We start from the raw sequence: 19,102 nt of genomic DNA, 5'->3' as shown, positions 1-19,102 counted from the left end.
CCACATGGGCCGTGTCCGTTTACATCCTGTGCCCGAGTCCTAAGTCCGTGCAGTCCCCTTGCCCCCCGGGCGCAGTTCATCCTGGTCAGCAGCACCGGGCCCCCCGAGGACGGACAGGGAGAGCACCCAGTGTCGGGAGAGAACTGCGGCATTGTTGGACCCTCCTTCAGGGACAGCGGCTTCCCCCCAATCTGAGAGCTGTGAGTCTGACCTTGGCGCTCGCCTGGGAGCCGCGAGGGACTCTGACGGCTGCCGTCGGACTTCTGATGGGCCAAGCCTGGTGTCCTTCTGGGTTTACAAACCTAGAGGCCCCTACAGATGGCCCGTCCGCCCCGCTCCAGGCCAGAATGTCCCAACTGCCAGTCTGGCTGGCGGCCCTTCACGACCGCAGACGCGGTCTCACAGCTGCTGAACGGCTTCTCAGAATCCAGCCGTCTCCTCCCAGAGTGAGCTCTGCATTCACTCGCAAGTGTCTTTCTTCTTGTCCTAGTGAAGGGATTGCCCTCTGAGCCTTGGCAAGGACCCTAGTCAGGCAGAGGGTTTACAGACTACCGTGAACCGCTTCCGGGAAGCAGCTCCTTCTTCCTGGAGCCGACTTGCACTTCCCTCTGCATCTGTTCTGACCCCGGACTCTGGTTCCTGTCCTGGTGCCAGGAGGGGTGACAGGGGCCCCTGCTTCAGGTGAGGTCGTGACAAGGTTCAGAAACACCGCCCTTGTCCTGGCGCAGAGCCCACTGCGTGGCCGTGGCTGGGGTGGCGGGAGAACCAGCAGACAGGAAAGAGGAAATGCGTTCTCCCGCGTCCTGCCTTGTCTCCCCTCCCGTGCGCCATCGGCAGAACACGGCAGGGAGCCGGCCGAGGGCCCGTGCGGCGCAGGCCCCGCGATCCCGAGCCCCGCAGAGGAGGACCTGCTCAGGCCCTTGGCACGTGCCCTTCGCGCAAACATGAACGTCCCCGAGCCTAACGCGACGCGTCTTCTGTGGGGAGGCAGGCGTGCCCGTCCGTCCTCCGGTGTGCTGCCCGCCCGAGTCGCTCACCTGCCTCTCGGAACTTGGGGTAGAGTTTACCAGTATCCACGAGTCGTATATAAAAAATGAGAAAACCAGGGGGCCTGGGGGGCGCAGTCGGCTGAGCGTCCAGCTCTCGGCTTCCGCTCAGGCCGTGGTCTCGGTGGTGGGATCGTGCTGCACAGGCGTCCGCTGGGGACTCTGTCCCCGCCTCTGCGCCTCCCTCCCTGCCCTCTCTCTGTCTCCTTCTAAAATAAATTCTGTAAGAAAACAGCAGAGACCAGAAGAGAGTAGAAGATATCAGTTCATCTGTGCAAACACACAGAACAAATGCGGAGGAAGCTTTGCGCCTGTTGCTACGCTTGTTCCCGGACCCGTCGCGGCCGGAGCTGCTGCTCAGACCTTCCCCCGCCGCCCCTTCCCTCAGCTGGGGCGTCCCCGGGGCTGGGGTCTCTCCTGGCAAGGTGTGACCCCTCATGGGCTCTCGCCTCCCAGCGTCCAGACACAGTGCTCCCGGTGCCTGTGAGGACCAGACGGCCAGTCCACGCCGGGGGCAGAGTGTGTGACCCCGGCTGGGTAGAAATGCACTTGGCTTCCTTGTTGGTCAGGTCTGAGCTCGGGCAGCGGGCGCCGTCCGCGGTTCCGGCCATACTTCTGTCGCCCGGAGGAAACCTTCGCTGGGAGCCAGCCTGCGCCCTGGCAGGCCCCAGAGCCCTGCGGAGGAGGAGAACTTTTGCGGGTGAGTCCCTGGGCTGATGGCGACAGGAGCCCCTCCTTCTTCTGCCTCCTGGTCACCGGCCGGTGTTCGTGGGCTGCGGCGGGAGCAGCCCGTGTTGGTCGTCAGTGGCTGCCACGTGCGTCCCACGTCACGGGGCTCTGGTGGCCCCTCAGTCCTCTGGGTGGGGCGTCCAGGCACAGCCCACAGGGGTCTCCCTCAGGCTGCAGCCCTATCCTGGGGCTTGACCGGGGAAGGGTTTGCTGCTTTGTGGGCGGTGGAGTGAGAACCTTGCTTCCTCCTGGCCGCTGGTCCCACCACGTGGGCCTCTCCCAAGGGCGTCTGATGGTGTCCGACACGTTCAGGGACTGGGGGAGCAACCCTGCGGGCAACCCTTGCAGACGGCGGGTCTGCGAGCTGCGGCCCAAGTCCCACCTTCTCCTGCCCAGGAGACGTCCCCGCGCTCACTGGGGGTGGGGGGCGTCGCGGTGTCCGGGCCCCCAGTGTTTAGTCCCTGAAGTCTGGCTATGCCTTCCTCCAGGGACAGTCACCCGCGTCAGCGGTCGGGGCTGCCTGGGAGGCAGGTGGGCTGTGCACCCTGGGACGGGCTGCTGGCTGCCTCCTGGAGGGATCCGCGGGTGCTGATGGGGTCACGGTGGTCCCGTTTCTCACATGGGCTCCTGGTGGCTCGCTTCCTGTTCGGCAGGGAGCTCAGCAGCAGGGGTTTTACTTCAAAGTCTCATCGTTACATCAGAGATCGGATCCTTTACAAACTATTTAAACTTGGTATGAAAAAATTTAAATGTCAACTTTAAAATGGGCAGGGAGGAATATAGTTTTGCATTTTTTAAAAAGATTTTATTTATTTGAGAGGGAGCACAAGCAGGGGGGAGCAGAGGGAGAGGGAGCAGCAGACTCCCCACTGAGCAGGGAGCCCGACGCGGGGCTTGATCCCGGGACCCTAGGCACCCCATAGTATCTTTTTTTTTTTTTAAGATTTTATTTATTTGACAGACAGAGATCACAAGTAGGCAGAGAGGCAGGCAGAGAGAGGATGAAGCAGGCTCCCCGCCAATCAGAGAGCCCGACGCGGGGCTCAATCCCGGGACCCTGGGATCACGACCCGAGCTAAAGGCAGAGGCTTTAACCCGCTGAGCCACCCAGGTGCCCCTAGTATCACATTCTTAAATGAGATATGCCAATTTGACAACTGAGTTCGAGACAACTGGATTTTTTTTTTTTTTTAATGTATTGAAGTAGGGGCACCTGGTGGCTCAGTCGGTTGAGTGTCCGAATCGTGGTTTTCGCATAAGTCAGGATCTCAGGGTTGTGGATGGAATGAGCCCCGCATCGGTCTCCCCACTCAACACGGAGCCTGCTTCTTCCTCTCCTTCTGCCCCTTCTCCTGCTCGTACTCTCTCTCTCTCAAATAAATTAATCTTTAAAAAAAAGTAAAGTCTGGGGCGCCTGGGGGGCTCAGTGGGTTAAGCCTCTGCCTTCAGCTTGGGTCATGATCTCAGGGTCCTGGGATCGAGCCCCGCATCGGGCTCTCTGCTCAGCAGGAAGCCTGCTTCCCTCCCTCTCTCTCTCTGCCTGCCTCTCTGCCTGCTTGTGATCTCTGTCTGTCAAATAAATAAATAAAATCTTAAAAAAAAAAAAAGTCTGTTTACTGGAGTAATCTCTAGACCCCACATGGGGCTCGAACTCATGACCCTGAGACTGAGAGCAGCTCGTCCTTCTGACTGAGCCCTGCAGGGGCTGCTGGAGAACTGATGATTGTGATGTCACCGAAGGAGCTTCCCCAGGGAGGGTAAGCAACTGTCCAGCCAAAGAGCCAAGGCGCATACCCGGTGCCAGATGCTGTGTGGCTTTGTCCCACTGAGGAGAGCGCCCGGGGACAGCAGCTGCCATCGGAGTCACAACAGTTCAGTCCCTCCAAAGACTGAAGAAGCCGGTTCTGTCCTTGGCTGCTCATCCGTACAGGCGCCGAACCGCGTGCTTTTCTTTGATTTTCTTTTTCTTCCTTTTTTTGTTAAGATTTTATTTATTTATTTATTTATTTTTAAATTTTATTTACTTGTCAGAGAGAGTGAGCACAGGCAGACAGAGCGGCAGGCAGAGACAGAGGGGGAAGCAGGCTCCCTGTTGAGCAGGAAGCCAGATGTGGGGCTCGATCCCAGGACGCTGGGATCATAACCTGAGCCGAAGGCAGCTGCTCAACCAACTGAGCCAACCAGGCGTCCCTAAGATTGTATTTATTTGACAGAGACAGTGAGAGAGGGATCACAAGCGGGTGGAGTGGGAGAGGGAGAGGCAGACTCCCCACCCAGCAGGGAGCCCGATGCGGGGCTCGATCCCAGGACCCCGGGATCTCGGCCTGAGCCGAAGGCCGACGCTTCACGACTGAGTGCCCCGGGCGCCCTTTTCCTTTGATTTTCTCTTTTGGTGGGAAGGTCATGGCTCTTCCACTTGGCCTTTCTTACAACAAACACTTGCTGAGCGCTTACTGTAGGCGACACCCCATCCTAAGTATTTTGTGTTGATGAATCAAAACACCAAAACCCAAGCCCGCACCCTGGGAAGCTGGTGGCCGGTTCTCTCTGTTCTGGGGGCTCGCATGCTGATTTCCCGACGTGCACGGCCACACCTCGATTTTGGGTTCATCTGTCTCAGTCTTGCATCTTTAACACCTAAGAGATTGTTGTCACAAGGTCACAAAAAGCTCCCCAGGTTCCGACGCGGGAATTCAGGGTGTTTTGCTGGCCGCGGTCCTCCAAGAGCCCCACCGTTCTTGAAACCTGCATGTCCCCATCTGGTGCTCCGGTGGCAAGAGCAGCAGCGGGGGCGGGGGCGCAGGAAGGAGGCGCAGTTACCGGTCGGCGCCCCCGAGCCCGTTTCCTCGTAACAAGGGGAGGCCATGCCGAAGGTCGCGCGTCGTCTCACCGTCCGGCAGGGGCGCGCGGGATGACGGCCTCGTGGCGGTCACGCGGCCGCAGGTGGCTCCACGCGCCGGGAGCCGCGGCTGGCGGTGCTCGGAGTCGTCTCCTGGTTCTCTCTTCCCCCTGCGGTGGGCCGTGGGCACCCGAGCTTGATGGAGAGCCGGCCCCGGCGTCTGCGTCTCGGAGGGGACGTGGCTGCGGCCGCTGGACCGTCTTCCGCCAAGGCGGAGTTCCAGCGCACACGGCCCTCGGATCTCGGCCACTGTCCCTCTACTCTGCCATTTCGAAGGGTCCTGGCTTCCGGCCCCTGGCCCTGGGACTCGCGGACGCGGAGCGGCGGGGGGTACCCGCGCATCTTCACGAAGAGCCTCACTGGAAACAGCCGGCACCACCGGTTGTGGCCGCACCTGCGTTCCTGCCACATGTCCGAGAGCTACAGGTTCAGTCTGTCCCGGAGGGTGACCCCGACGGCTCAGCAGGTCTCCTGGGGCCACCGTCCCCAGCCTCCGCCTGGAGCCCAGGGCCCTGTCCCCGCGTGGGGCCTGCCGCGCTGTGGCCTGCCTTCCACTACCCCTGTCTGAACTGGTCCGGGTGGGCCGGGTCTCCAGTGCCCGCTTCCTGCTTTAAGAGAACCAGCTTAGGGTCACCTGGGTGGCGCAGTGGTCCGACACCCAACTCGTGGTGTCGGCTCAAGTCGTGGTCTCAGGGTGGTGGGACTGAGCCCCCGTCGGGCTCTGCAATCAGCCGCGAGTCTGCCGGAGACTCTCCTTCTCCCTCTGCCCCTCTGCAAAATAAATAACTAAATTTAAAAAAAAAAAAGTAGAGAGGAGCTATCTCCCCCGGGGCCGGATGCACGGTCGAGCCCCCCGCGCTCGGCTTCCCCGCGGGGCGTGGTCACGAACGTTCGTGGCCGAGTCCTTCCTCCTTTCTCCTCTGACACGTGGGCTATTGTAAGTTGTACGTCAGGATTTCTAAATATATGGGTATCTCTAATTTTTTATTTGATTTTCAGCTTAGTCCAGCTATATTCAAAAAGCGTATTTTTTTTTTAATTTTCTGTTCATGACCCCAGCAAGGCCAGCTGCCCAGGCCCCTCTAGGTTCTGTTTGCCCAAAGGTGGGTTTATTTCGCCTTAACTTTTTAAAAAAAATTTTATTTGAGAGTGAGCGTGAGATCACCCACAGATGGGGAAGAGGCAGAGGGAGAGGGAGAGAGAAGCAGGCTCCCCGCTGAGCAGCCCCCCACGCGGGGCTCGGTTCCAGGACCCCCGGATCATGGCCTGAGCTGAAGGCAGAGGCTTCGCCGACTGAGCCGGCCAGGTGCGCCTTAATTTTGTTTTTTACCCCTTTGGAGGTAATGTATCTTTTCTCCTGTAAGCAGTTTATTTTCTTTAGGATTTATTCACTTTAGAGAGAGGGAAGGCGCACTGACAGTGGGGGAGGGGCAGAGGGCGAGCGCGTCCCGCAGGCTCCCTGCGGAGCGCCGAGCCCAAGGCCAGCTCGACCCCGGGCCCTGAGATCCCGGCCCGAGACGCGGACGCTGGGCGGACGGAGCCCCCGGCGCCCTCCGGACTCAGGAAGGACTTCGCTGCTGTGCTCTGTTTTTAGCCATTTTGCTGGTAGCGTTTCTCACCGCTGTGACCTGGCGCCGGCGAGTTTTGAGAAGTTTCTTCCACTCCCGCCCTCTTCCCTGTGCGGCGCGAGTCCCCTGTGCCTCCGACCGGTCCCCGCCTCCGCACCTGACGCCCCCACGGGCCTCGCGCTCCAGCTCCGGGGCTCCCGTGCGTCCGAGCGCGGCCGCGTCTGATGCCGCCAGGTTCACCCGTCCAGCTCCTGTATGTTCACGTTCTTGAACTTGCCGTCGGTTCTTCAGTTTCCGTGCTCCGCCCAAACTGTAATCTTTAATTCCCTGAACTCGTGCCTTGAAGTCGGCCTCCGAGAGCGGCGCGTCCGCTCCATCCGTCCGGGTCTCCTCTTGTCCGTCTTCCTCGTGTTTGGGTCAGACGTGTTTCTGCACTTGCCCGGTTATCTTGGGGGTGCTGCACGCTACATAGTAAACGTTTTGGGGGGCGTCTGGGTAGCTCAGCCGGTCAAGCATCTGACTCTCGACTTCGGCTCCGCTCGTGAGCTCAGGGTCAAGATCCAGTCCCGTGCCGGGCTCTGTGCTGAGCTGGGGGTCCGCTTGGGACTCCCTCTCTTCCTCTCCCTTTTCCCAGCCCCCGACGGGTGCGGGCGCAGTCTCCTGCACGACGCCCTGCCCCCATCAAGGGCTGAGTGGCCTGCAGCTGGGCCGTCTGTGCCCACGAGGGCGGTCATTTCCCGGAAACGGAGTTCTTCAGGATTTCTACCCAATCTGGCCGCCAGATAAGACACAGGGTGCGCATTTACATTGGATTTCAGATAAACAACAAATCTTTTCGCGTGTGTGCATACAAAGCTGCGTTCTGTACTTTTATCAGTTCAGCTCTGCGAGCCCAAACCCAGGGCTTCCTGAGCACTCCGGCTGGCACGTGGGTGGTGCCCGCTGGGCACGGTGGTCTGCCCAGGCCTCGGCTGTGGGCCCCCCGCCGTGCGTGCTCCGGGGTGAAGCCCACCTTCCTGGGCAGGGCCCTCCCTCCTGCACTCCCTGTGGCTTCCACGCGGACTCCACACGGAGTCACTGTGTCGTCTTTCTGGTGCTGTCAGTGGGGAGGCCGGAGGAGAAGCCCCGGGTGGTCTCCAGCTGCTTCCCGTCAGAATCCCGCGGACACCGGCTTGCCACATTCACCGTTGCCGTGGCAGGCGAAGCGTCCCAGGAGACCCCGCCGTGGCGTCCCCCTCGGGCCGGGTGCCGGCGCTGCTCTGTCTTCCTAAGGCTCAGCGGCCTGGCTGGGGCACGAGTGGTGCCAGGATTCCTGATTCCTTGTACATTTTTGTCACCCTTAAGATTTATATCAGGAACATTTAAAAGAAATTTTATTCATGAGAGAAAGAAAGAGGGCCAGGAGGCAGGAAGAGGGGAAGCAGCTCCCCTACGAGCAGGGATCCCGATGCGGGACTCGATCCCAGGACCCTGGGATCATGACCGGAGTTGAGGGCGGAGGCTTCACCGACGGAGCCCCCCGGAGGCCCCAGGTAATTTTTCTGAAGTTCGTCTCTAATTATCCTCACAGCCCCGTCTCCCCTGCTGCGCACCTCTGCTCACGTCCCCCATGGTCACCGCCCAGTTGGCGCGGCTGGTGCGGCGCGGCTGGTGCGTGGGCCGGGCGCCCCCCGAGCGCCCCTCCCTCCGCGGCCGCATCTGCGCCGCCTCGCCTTGTCTCCGAGCTCTTGTCTCCCTGAGTCCCACTGAGGCTCCGCCACGGCTTGCGGAGGGGGGCCTCGTGGACTGGTTCCGTGGGGTCGCCGTGCCGTCCGCTATGGTCCCTGCCGCCTGGCCCGGCCCTTCTCCCACTGAGAGCCGTCACTGGCCCTGTGACGCCTGGAGGACAGCAGCAGCGCGCGGAGCAGTTAGGATGGTTCCGGAGCCCGCGAGGCTCCAGGATCAGACAGCTGAACAGGCCTGTGGGCTGTGACTGCCCCCAGTGCCCTGTTTCCAAGAAAGGCACACAGAAGCCCAAAAGCTGACCAACCCGACCTCAGGTGGGCAGAGCGCCTGTGGGGCCTGGTGCAGACCCGTGGCTGGTGCAGGCGGTGCCCAGAGCTCTACCTCACGCTCAGACCTTGCGCTGGGGCTGGTGTGTGGGGAGGTGACACCTGGGTGTTCTCTTCTGAGTCCCAGTGGGCTGCTGGGTAGAGACCCCCCACTTCGGCCTGGCCGGCCCAGCCTTGGCACACGGGTGCCTGAACACTGTGGGGGCCTCTGGCTCTGGGGGGGAAGGGTCCTGTGGGGGTGCCCGGGGCTTCTCCGCCAGGGGCCACATTCCTCACCATGCCTCAGGTCCCCTGTCGGCTCTCCAGCGGGACCTCCGCAGCTGGGGTCTCCAGGGGTCGCTGCCGTGGGCTGGGGAAGGTCAGGAGCCCTGGGCCTGCCTGTGCTCCTGGCTCAGTTCTCACACCTCCTCCTCTGCTCTCTGCTGCGTGGCCTGAGGTGTAGATGTTAACGATTTTATTTTTTTAAGGAATCTTTGCAGCCAATGTGGGGCTTGAACTTACCTCCCTGAGGTTGGTTGGTTGGTTTTTTAAGATTTTATTTACTTGAGAGAGAGAACAGGAGCAGGCAGAGGGAGAGGCAGTCAGAGGGAGAGGCAGGCTCCCCACCAAGCAGGGAGCCCGATGTGGGTCATGATCTGATCAAAGCAGATGCTTAACAACTGACCCCCCCCCCCCCCAGGCACCCTCGAACTTAAAACCGTGAGATGGAGAGTCGCAGGCTCCACCACCCGAGCTGGCCGGGCACCCCTGCCTCTGTGGGTTTTAGGCCGTGTCTGGCCCTTGGCTGGGTGGGATGCGCGCTGCACGTGCCATGTGGACCCGGAGACCTGGCGCGCCTGGAACGGGAGGCCCCAGTGGCTGCTGGAGGCCGCTCGGATGGGACCGGGACCCCTGAGCCCCCCTCTCCCTGCCAGGGCCAGACGCGGAGGACCGAGCGGCCACCGTCATCCAGTGCGCCTTCCGGCGGCTGCTGGCCCGGAGGGAGCTGGCGCGCCGGCGGCGGGAGCGGCGGGACTACCGGCAGCGGATGGAGCAGCTGCAGCGGGACGTGAGGCCGGGCCGCGCGGCGGTGGGGGCGGCCGGGACGCCCGGAACCCCGGGGGCCGGTGCGCGCACGGGTGGGGGCTCCTCGGTCCGCGTGTGCCCGCAGGCCTTCGTGGCCCTGGTGCGCAGGGAGCAGGAGGCGGCGCGGCGGCGGCGGGCGGCGGCGGAGGCGGCCGAGCGGCGGCGGCGGGAGGAGCGGCGGCGCGGGGCGCGGCTGCGGGAAGCGGCCTTCGACGGCGACCTGGGCGAGATCCGGGCGGTGCTGCGGGAGGTGCGCGGCGGCGGCGGGGGGGGGGGGGGGGGGGGGGGCGGGGCGGGGCGGGGCGGGGCGGCCGGGCTCCCGCGCGCTCACGCGGGCCGCGCGCAGGCGGACGAGCTGCTGACCCGCGAGGGCCTGGGCCACGACGAGGCGGGGGCGGCGCAGCGGCGGCGGCGGCGGGTGGCGCTGGTGGAGAGCGAGGACGCCGGCGGGAACACGCCGCTGTCGGAGGCGGCGGCCGGCGGGCAGCCCCTGGCCATCCAGCTGCTGGCCGAGCAGGGCGCCAGCCCCAACAGCAAGGTGGGTGCCGGGCCGGGGCTGGGGGCCACGCGCCACGGCCGCCCCCCGCGGAGCCAGGCTCAGGAGCCCCTCGCGCAGGGCGCCTTCGGCCGGACGCCGCTGTACCGAGCAGCCTTCGGGGGGCACCTGGAGGCCGTGGAAGTGCTGCTGAGGCTCGGAGCGGACCCGCGGGTGTACGCGGATGACGGCAGCACCCCGCAGCAGGTGTGCGCACGAGCGCGGCCCGGGCAGGGCGTGGGCAGCTTGGGCTGAGGCTCAGAGCCCGGCTTGCCTGCAGGGGGCCTGGGGCACTGGCCCGCGAGGGTGAGGAGGGAGGAGGAGGGGTCCGGAGAGGGACGTGGAGACTGTGTGATCTTGGCAGGGAGAGGCCCAGAGGACCCCTGGGTATCTCATTTTGGGGGCAGCTGTGCTGTGATGGTCATGGCTTTGGGGGCGTGATTCTGCCAGTTGGGGCCCTTTTTTGTAAACTGGGAGGGGGGGGGCTGGAGCCCAGGCACTGAGCTCCTGGCCAGTGTCACCCATCCCTAGGTGGCCTCCCTGGACACTGTAGCCCGTGTGCTGCAGTCGTGGGACCTGTACCTCACGGATGCCATGCTCCAGAGCATGGATGCTGAGAGGCAACGCCAGGCCCGGGAGGCTGAGCAGCAGGAGGAGGCAGAGGCCAGGCGGTGTGCCCTGGGGAGAGAGAGAGGTGGGGGGTGGCGGGGAGGGCCTCCGATGACTGGGCTGCTCTCCCTGCCAGCATGAACCTCAACGTACAACAGCTGGCGAAGGCACAGCACCAGCGGCAAACGCAGGTGAGCGGGCCCAGGCCCCGGGAGGTGGGGACAGGTGGGGTGGGGTGGGGGGATGCCCTGCAGGCCGCTGGCCTCTGGCCTCTGTGGGATGGAGCTGGTCTGGAGGATGCCGCGACAGCCCCGCCTGGGCCCTCGTGTCCAGCTGCAGCAGGCCTACTGTGAGCTCAACCGGAGGACCAGGGAACACGAGGAGCGCGGATGGAGGGACCCGCACCGGGCCGAGCTCACCCTGCAGGTGAGTGGTCTCCCTCTCGGGCCCAGGCTTCCACGGCCGGCCTGCCTGCGTCCCCCTCCAGAGCGTGGGCGCCACCTTCTAGCAGCGGCCTTTGGGGGCGTCTGGGCTGCCCCACCTGGAGGGGCGTAGGCTCACTCTGAGCGGAGCGCCAGGCCCTTCCTCTCGTGCAGGCCATCAAGGATGCAGAGGCCCGAGTGGACAGACTGCGGCTGCAGGCCCGGGAGGCTGCGGAGGCGCTAGCCATGGCCAGGCTGGAGCTTCGGGAGCAGACGCAGGAGGGTGGGCAGGGTGCCGGGCCCAGGGAGGGGGTGTGGGCGTCGGGTCCTCCCATCAGTGGCCCGCCCCACTTGTGACTCCCCCATAGGCGGGGAGGAAGAGATGCCCGGGCTGAAATGCCAGGTCCCGGAGCTGCACGACGTACTCATGAAGGACGTGGGTGGCCGCATCCGCGCCGACGGCCGGTCAGTGGTGGTGGCTGGGTGGGTTGGCGGCCAGAGGCGTTGGGTGGGCAGCAGTGACCTGGTGACCACTCTCAGGTGGCCGCTTGTTATCGACCCTTCGGGCCAGGCGGCCACCTTCCTGCGCTACCAGGACACCAACTATGTGGTTGCGGTGAACCCAGCGCACCTGCGGCCAGAGAGGCTCCGGCTGGCGCTGCTGGGGGCACTTAGGTAGGCCGGAGGCATTGGGAGGGCTTCCCCCGGGCCGGACACCTCACCCACTGCGCGCCCGGCAGGTACGGAAAGCCGCTGGTGTTCGACCTGTGCGAGGCGGACCTGTTCCCCGTGGTGCAGCAGCAGCTGGAGGCCGTGCGGCCGGGGCTGGCGCAGGAGCTGCTGGGCGGGGCTATCCTGGAGCAGGAACGCTACCTGTCGCTGCTGCGGCCGGCCGACGGGCCGGAGTACAGCCCCTCGCAGTTCCAGCCCGCGCGCCTGGGGCGCTTCCGCGTCATCTTCGTCACCAAGGCCCAGTGGCCGCCGACGGAGCAGCTGCAGGTGCTTCTCCCCGTGCGGGTGCTGCTACCCGGCGGGGGCCTCTAGGGCCTCGGGAGCTCGCTGAGCGGGGCACGGGCCCAGCCTTGTGGCGGCAGACAGAGGGATAGACAGGAAGTAAAATGTAGTCAATTTTATTCCTCTTAAATCACAAAATAGAGTCTTTGGTTGTACAAACGTCACTAGTTACAGTCTTGCCGAAGGGTCCCGGCGGGGAGGGGCGGTTAGTCAGCGGCCGGAACTCCCGCTGGGTCTCTTGAAAACGCTAACACCCAGGTTAAAAGACTCAGGGTCAGGGTGGCGGTGCGGCTGGCAGGGCCCTCCCCAAGTCGAGAGGAGGCACCAGGAGCCTCTAGGAGGGCACAGGGCCCAGGCCACGGCGTCCAGGCCTCACGGGCCGCCGGCTGCTGCACAGTGTCACCTCCTCGGGGCCTGCGGTGGCCGGCGAGGGTCTGCCCAGGAGCACCACGGCCACTTCTCCAGCCTCCTCCTGTAGGCCTGGTGGGCAAGGCAGGCAGGCCGTGAGTGATGGGGGTGGGCGGTCAGCCTGAGCGCCGCCCCGGGGCCGAGCCAGTCGACTCACCAGGGCTGGGAGACGGTTCCAAGGACCTCAGCTCCTCAGCAAAGTCTGGGGACTGCGAGGGGGAGAAGGGTGGGGTCAGGACCGCCCCCAAGAGCCTGAGTGGGGGTCCCCGCGCCCACAGGCCTTGAGACAGGCAGAGAGAGGGGTACGGCCAGGCTAGCAGGTGCGCGCGGCTGTCCTGCGGACGGGCCTGGTACCTGCAGGTCATGGACAGGTCTGGAAGAAGGGAGGGCTGCGAACACCCTGTAGTCAAACTTCCTCCCAGACAAGGCCTTGGAAGGACAGCGTGAGGGAGAAAGGCAGAGAGCGTGAAGAGGGGGAGGGGGGAGGGGGGAGGGGGGAGGGGAGGGGAGTCTGGGGAGGGGTGCAGGGCAGGCAACAGCTGTGGCTCCTCACCAGACGTCCAGGGGAGCTGCTGGTCTGGGGCCCAAGGTCTGAGGGGATAAGAAGTGGGCGTTGGGAGAGGTCTGAGCTGTGGGGCGGGCCCCCCGCCTCTGCCCGGCCACAGACCTTCTACGGGGGTGGGTGACGGGGTGGGTGCAGGCGAGGGGGCCTCGGCCAGCCGCTCCAGGGGCCCGCGCCTGCTCCGGCCCTCCTGGGACTTGCTGAGAACCATCTGGGCACGGAGGGCGTCCTGCTCCAGGGACTTCATTCTGCGGGCCAAGGGGAGGCGGTGTTGGGCGGGCCGGTGGTGTGACCGTGGGGCTGGGCTCGGCCTCACAGGGCCACCAGGGCCTCACCTCGCTGCCCTCCAGAGCGCACGCTTCTCGGCCTCCAGGGCTCGCCGTTCGGCAGGGGACAGAGCCCGATCGGGCACCTGCATGGACAGCTCCGGGCTCTGAACGCGGAGCCGCTCCTGCTGGCGGCGCTCGGCTTTGGCCGTGCGCACCGGGGCACTGCCTCCGGGAGGCTGGGGGGACGAGGGGCTGAGCCTGGGAAGGGAGACAGGGCGGGAGGGGCCGGTGGGTGGGGTGCAGCCAGCGCAGGTCACCTGGCAGATGGCGGGGGACCCCCCACTCAGCTCAGCTTACCCTGCGGCAGGACTGGCCCAGGTCGCTGGCTCCTCCTGCTCCTCCCCATCCAGGTCCAGGGCGAGCCCGCCGGCCTCGGCCTCCTCGGCCTCCCGCAGCAGCTGCGCCCGCTTCTGCTGCAGCTTCCGGGCTGCGGGCGGGGGGGGGGGGGGGCGGTGCGGGGCGTCAGGAGGGACGTCCGCCCGGGCCTTCCTGCCCGCCCACGTGGCCGCCCTCCTGCCCGCCCACCTGCCACCTACCTTCCTCCTCCTGCATCTTACGCAGGTCGTCGGCACCCACCAGGGACACGCGCTTCGGGGGCCCCTCAGCCTGGGGCACCCGCACCTCCAGCTCAAAGTACTTCTGCCGCTCACGGAAAGACAGCTGCTCCGGGGAGGCCGTGGCCCCGGGAGTGGGGGGCTGTGGGAAGTGGGTCCTGAGACCTGGCGCCTCCGGGCACGCGGCCTAGAGGCCCTCGCGGCCGAAGGGCGGGCTGCCTACTGCGTACCTGGGTGGGGGTGTCCTGCAGTGGGTGCGGGCCAGGCACAGCGGCGAAGGTCCTGTAGGCCTGCTTCACGTTGGTGGGCAGTGCATCGGGGGAGGGTGGGGCTGGGGGCTGGGGAGGGGCCACACGTGAGCCGAGCAGGGCCAGGCCAGCTGTCCCTGCAGCTGCCTCTGACTGCCGTGCCCTGTGGGCCCGAATACCCTCAAAGTGGGGTCCCCTCTATCCCTGGGGACCAGAGCCTTTGGTCAAGCCCAAGCCAGGCTTCTCAGCAACAGGCAGGGGCGGGGACCAGGAGGTGGCACTGGGGTTCTGGTAAAGGGCTGGGGGGTGGGGTGGTGCGGGGCCAGAGAAGCGGCGGCCGGGGTGGGTGTCCAGGGGCACAGGGCCGACACTCCCCAGTCTGCCGTCTGCTGAGAAGGGGCAGAGGCTGCCAGCCTGCCTGTGCTTACTCCCCACCACGGGCAGTAAGAGTGGGAGTGCCCTGGCCTGGCCCTCCCATGCAGCAGACCCGGGGGCCTCAGCAGGACCACGCTGGCCCCCAGGGACTCAGGCACAAGTGGGCAGGTAGAGGTGAGGCAGCCCTGAGCCCCTATTCTGTCCAGGAGCCACAGGGAGCCGGCCCCCCCCCGCCCCCGCCCTGCCAGGCACCTCTAGCTGGGGGAGTGCTCACAGGCTGTGCCCTCACAGGAGGGGCAGCTGGGGGGCAGGGGCCGTCCCCTGGCGCCCCCTCCCTGGGTGGGGGCGCCCCACGCACCTGCTGGCAGCTGGGGGAGCAGTGGCTCTCCGTCGTCTTCCCTCCTGTCGCCCCAGATTGTACCTGCAGGGGTCAGGCAGTGCTGGGGTGAGGGACAGGCAAGGCTGGGGCCCCACGAGGAAGAGCTCTTGGGGTAGGGGGTGTTTGCCCAAAGCTGCTGCTCCATTCCCCAACCAAGCCCAGCCCAGAGCAGGTGCACGATGGCCTAACCACGGGTCAGCCAGCATGAAACTGTTTTCCCTAAGGGACTTGGGAGTCCGCCAGGCTCCCCTCTTCTGCCCCGATTGTTCAAGGGAGACAGGAAAGAGGCTCTCCCCACACAGGGGGCGGCGGGGGGGGGCAGCTGTTCCATGAGCAGCTTCCCCTGCTACCCGCCCGAAGGTATGACGGGGGTGAGCCAGGGAGGCCCCGACTGCCCTCTGCCAGCCCAGAGGTAGGCCCCCAGCCCTCCCCGGCCTCCCCACTTGGCTGCTGGAGGATGCACTGGAGCCCACAGGCCCTTCCCGCACAGCCCCCACCCTCCCTGCGGTGCCTCCTAGAGCCCAGTGGGCGGCCACTCGCCTCCCTGAAGGCCTCTGGAGGACAGCCGGCTGCACACAGCCTCTGGGAGGGCTATTCACAGCTCATGGGGGAGGGATGAGACCCAACTATTCATCCTGCCCGGTGCCTGCCGCCCCCACCCCTGGCCCTGGTCTCCCTGGCTTCTTGGAGCTGCTCCAGGCTGTTCCCGCCCAAGCCCACCATGACCCACCCCCCCAAAGGCCGCCGGGGCCTCTGGCTGCCCGTGTTCCCCACTCTGCAGCCGGCTTGGTGAGTCTGGGGTGAGGTGGGGGCTTCCCGGGACCCGGGCTGAGCCCTCTGCTGCCTCAGGGCTTGGCTCCAGAACGAAGAGGGACTTGGGCCAGATCAGGAGGCAGAGCTCCGGCCGTGGGCGCCCATGTCGTGTGTCCCCTGTTAGGCCCTGCCTGCAAGCCCCATGGCCCAGGGTCTCAGTGGCGAGCGGGGGCTCGGGCAGGGGCAGGACAGAGCTCAGATGGGGAGGTGGACAGCAGGCCAGGGACGTGACTCGGACACTGACCCTCTGCACGCTGCCGGCGCCGGGGACAGCGGCGAGAGTGCGGTAGTCCAGCTTGAGGCTCTCCGAGCTCAGGCCCTGGGGGGCAGAATCCACAGTGCTGCGAGGGGCTGGGCCTGCACCCGCGCGGGGGGGCTAGTGGGGAATGATGCCACCAAGACTGGCCTGCAGCCACCTGCCACCCGCCGCACTGTGTCCGCCCTCAGGCCCCGCGGTTCTTTGATGGGGGGTGGGGGGCAGCCAGACACTCACCACGGCCTCTAGTCCCCACGGTGGCGTCTGTCCTGGCAGCTCCTTCTCCTGTGGGCAGAGAGGATGCCGGTCAGGGGCTGCTGGCCTCGGACTCCCTAGCCCCGGGGCTGCCAGCTGCAGGCGCTTCTGACCTTCGCGGAGCCCTCCGGACTCAGCTCACGGTCAATGGAGGAGATGCTTTCCAGACTGTTCCGGCGGCCGAGGCCTGCTGCGAAGGGGTTGGCGATGACGCCTGGGGACACCTGAGGAGAGGAGCAGGCTGAGGGCGGGGACCCCAGTCTCGGGGTCCCCTCCAATTGTTGGCTGGAGCCCCAGCCGTGGCGGCCGCCGGGGCAGGGAGGTCTGTGAGCGGTGCCGCTGGCCATAACCCTGTCTGCAACACGGGGTGGCTATGGGTCACAGAAGCACGTCACAGGCACTGGGGGCCGTTCCAGCATGGGGCAGAGCAGGGAGGCCGACTGTGGACACTGAGCCGTGGGCGCCTGGTGGCTGTTTCTGGAATCTGCAGCACCCAGAAAGGACTCTGAAATAAAGGCTGTGATGCAGGAGAAGCCTGGCGGCTCTAAGCAGGGAGAGCCCGCGGGTCCGGCCACCAGGGCTAGGGAAGGAGGCCACGTGTCCCACCCACAAACTGTGCTGTGACCGCGAACCCTGAAAGTGATCACGGGTGACGAACACACAGACGAGGGCGACATCTCGGCCTGGCTGAGAGCAGGAGCCAGAGTGGGGGGCGGCATGGAAGACCCCCTCCCCCACGGGAATGGCCCCCACGGACGGGGTGGCTGAGAGACAGACCCGGTGCGGCGGCCACTGAGAAAGGCCGAGTGCGAGAGAGAACGCGGTGGTGGCACCCCAGGAAGCAAGGCCAGGAGGGCCCCCAGCTGGGAGAGGGAGCCCAAGGCTGAAGGCATCGAGCAGACATGGGGATAGTCGCGGCAGATGGGGCTGCTCCTGCGGGGGTGCGACCGCCGTGAGCTGTGGACAATGACCTAGAGATAGGGCTCAGCGGGGACAGCCGCGATTCTGATGGAAGCAAATTCAACAACACTAAGGAACCCACCTTCCCACCTTCTGGAATATGCTGGGCAAAAGGCTGCACGGAGGCCCTGGCGTGGCAGGGCCCTCGGTCCGGGGAGGACAAGGTGCGCAGCCCAGAAGAGCGGAAAGGACCCACAGGAGGCCGCCGCCCGGTTTCTCTCGTCAGGGAAGGCTGCACGTGCACAGGGAAGGGCTGTCCCGCGGGGCAGGGCGTGCGCTCTGGTTTTCGCGAGTGGGAGCTGCTCCCGCTTCCTGGCCTCAGGCTGCGCGGAGGCCCCAGGCCCAGACCTTGGCTTCTAAAGACCACTTTCCAAGCGGAGCCAGTGCTCCCTGGCGAAGCAGGACGTGGGGCTGTGCGGGAGACCGGGGCACGAGCCAGGGACACAGAACCAGCAGCTATGGCGCCACACCGGCCCCGGGAGGCGCCACACCAGCCAACGGGGAAGCCCCTCAGCGTGGGGAAGGAGCCCCGAGTCAGAACCCAGCTGCGGCCGCCACCGTGCTGCTTGCACCCGTGAGGGAAACGGGACGGGGAACCCCACAAAACACCACACGGATTTCACAGGGGGAAAGAGCCACTCTGCGGTGGGAAACAGGGCGACAGCCCGTGAAGGCTGCTGAGGACGGGACACACCGCCACCTGTACGCCCGGTCAGTGGGCTTCAGGCGGCGGCGGTCATCCCAGCAGAGCTACGCCCCTGAAGCCTGTCTTGTGTGGCCCGGGGACCCTGCACTCGGTCAGGGTTGGCAGACGAGGGAGACGGGGCAGCCAGATGGTCGTGCGCCCCCGGCCCGAGGGGATGCTGTGCGCGAGGCCTCGGAGGGAGTCTGCGGCCTGTTCGTACCGCTCTCCTCCAAGGTGAACGTCATCTTATGTATTTGTGTGTTGCAAAAACAAAGAATGGGGGGCGCCTGGGTGGCTCAAATGGTGAAGCCTCTGCCTTCGGCTCAGGTCATGATCCCAGGGTCCCGGGATTGAGCCCCACATCGGGCTCCCTGCTCAGCGGGGAGCCTGCTTCCCCCGCCCCCTCTGCTGCTCCCCCTGCTCCTGCTCTCTTGCTCTCAAATAAAATCTTAAAAGAAAAGCAACAACGGCAAGAGAACCCCAAACGCACCCCACGACGGATCGGAGTGGGGCGTGGGGATGGCCATCGGACTCCTCGCAAGAGCCGGCTGTGGTCTGGGCTTGGGACCACGTAAAGGCGCACTCCAGCACAAAACCCATCTTTGAAACCATCCTTAAGACCTGAAAACAAGCAAGGCCGACTGTATACCAAGTTGGTGCCGTAACACACAGAGCTACTTCACGTGACTTGAAGACTCGGTATTTTGGTGACGCGTCCCAGTGAATAAATAAATCTCAGGGACACGGGACCTTACCTCGCTCTCAGAGGCCTCCTTAGCGGTAACGTTGCTACTGCACTTTGAATCGTTAGTTAGGATCACGTTACTTGGAAAGAACTTCAGTATGAGAAAAAGAGACACACACATAAGAATCACAAGTTAGTGAAAACCCTGCCCGCCTGGTTGGCCCAGTTGGAGACGCCTGTGACCCCTGATCTCGGGGTCAGGAGTTCTAGCCCCACGTTGGGCATGGAGCCTACTTGACAAATAACAGTACAAACTAGCGGCTTCTCTCTTTCTAGAAATATCCACATTCCAGGCTCCGAGGGCTCCCAGACCCGGCCGGGCTCTCAGTGCCGGGGACCCCTGGAAATGGCCAGCTCCAGGGCTGGGACAAGAAGCACCTGGACACTTGCGCAGTCCGGAGAGCAAGGAAGCTGTCAAGTGACACGTGTCAGGCTGAACAGACAGCTGCACGCCCCCTGGGGGCACTGAGCACCAACATGCAGAACATACAGACCCGCGAATTCAGCAAGAGAAAAACACTTCAGACCTCCCGGGCCTCAGCTCAGTCCCGAGAACATGGACAAGATGAAGGGGACCAGGGTGTCCTGCAGGTCC

At 64.9% G+C, this 19,102-nt stretch overlaps 2 protein-coding genes across 8 annotated transcripts in view; one reads left to right on the top strand and one right to left on the bottom strand.

Moving 5' to 3' along the window:
- The window catches only part of IQANK1 (IQ motif and ankyrin repeat containing 1), a 24,976-nt gene extending 12,931 nt beyond the window's left edge, over positions 1 to 12,045 (top strand). The window contains exons 5-15 of the mRNA XM_059168671.1: positions 1,616 to 1,746; positions 9,208 to 9,608; positions 9,705 to 9,896; positions 9,975 to 10,100; positions 10,425 to 10,564; positions 10,639 to 10,693; positions 10,836 to 10,928; positions 11,099 to 11,207; positions 11,293 to 11,389; positions 11,465 to 11,599; positions 11,665 to 12,045. Coding sequence (XP_059024654.1) covers positions 1,616 to 1,746; positions 9,208 to 9,608; positions 9,705 to 9,896; positions 9,975 to 10,100; positions 10,425 to 10,564; positions 10,639 to 10,693; positions 10,836 to 10,928; positions 11,099 to 11,207; positions 11,293 to 11,389; positions 11,465 to 11,599; positions 11,665 to 11,968 — 1,783 coding nt within the window. The 3' untranslated portion in view covers positions 11,969 to 12,045. The remainder of the gene's footprint in view (positions 1 to 1,615; positions 1,747 to 9,207; positions 9,609 to 9,704; positions 9,897 to 9,974; positions 10,101 to 10,424; positions 10,565 to 10,638; positions 10,694 to 10,835; positions 10,929 to 11,098; positions 11,208 to 11,292; positions 11,390 to 11,464; positions 11,600 to 11,664) is intronic.
- SCRIB (scribble planar cell polarity protein) overlaps positions 12,039 to 19,102 on the bottom strand; it is a 19,503-nt gene continuing 12,439 nt past the window's right edge. For 3 of the 7 annotated variants that reach the window (XM_059168682.1, XM_059168681.1, XM_059168683.1), the window contains 14 exons: positions 18,518 to 18,598; positions 16,231 to 16,341; positions 16,100 to 16,147; positions 15,851 to 15,925; positions 14,773 to 14,835; positions 14,022 to 14,129; positions 13,774 to 13,933; positions 13,535 to 13,664; positions 13,244 to 13,435; positions 13,014 to 13,156; positions 12,900 to 12,937; positions 12,701 to 12,775; positions 12,504 to 12,555; positions 12,039 to 12,418 (listed from right to left, as the gene is read on the bottom strand). In XM_059168682.1, the coding sequence (XP_059024665.1) occupies positions 12,273 to 12,418; positions 12,504 to 12,555; positions 12,701 to 12,775; positions 12,900 to 12,937; positions 13,014 to 13,156; positions 13,244 to 13,435; positions 13,535 to 13,664; positions 13,774 to 13,933; positions 14,022 to 14,129; positions 14,773 to 14,835; positions 15,851 to 15,925; positions 16,100 to 16,147; positions 16,231 to 16,341; positions 18,518 to 18,598 (1,422 nt within the window). In that variant the 3' untranslated portion in view covers positions 12,039 to 12,272. The remainder of the gene's footprint in view (positions 12,419 to 12,503; positions 12,556 to 12,700; positions 12,776 to 12,899; positions 12,938 to 13,013; positions 13,157 to 13,243; positions 13,436 to 13,534; positions 13,665 to 13,773; positions 13,934 to 14,021; positions 14,130 to 14,772; positions 14,836 to 15,850; positions 15,926 to 16,099; positions 16,148 to 16,230; positions 16,342 to 18,517; positions 18,599 to 19,102) is intronic. The other 4 variants (XM_059168684.1, XM_059168685.1, XM_059168686.1 and 1 more) reach the window with 4 other exon arrangements.

This window comes from Mustela lutreola, chromosome 3 (assembly GCF_030435805.1).
Source record: "Mustela lutreola isolate mMusLut2 chromosome 3, mMusLut2.pri, whole genome shotgun sequence".
Lineage (NCBI taxonomy): Eukaryota > Metazoa > Chordata > Mammalia > Carnivora > Mustelidae > Mustela > Mustela lutreola.
The sequence above is the reverse complement of the archived record's forward strand: the minus strand, read 5'-3'. Positions and strand labels throughout refer to the sequence as shown.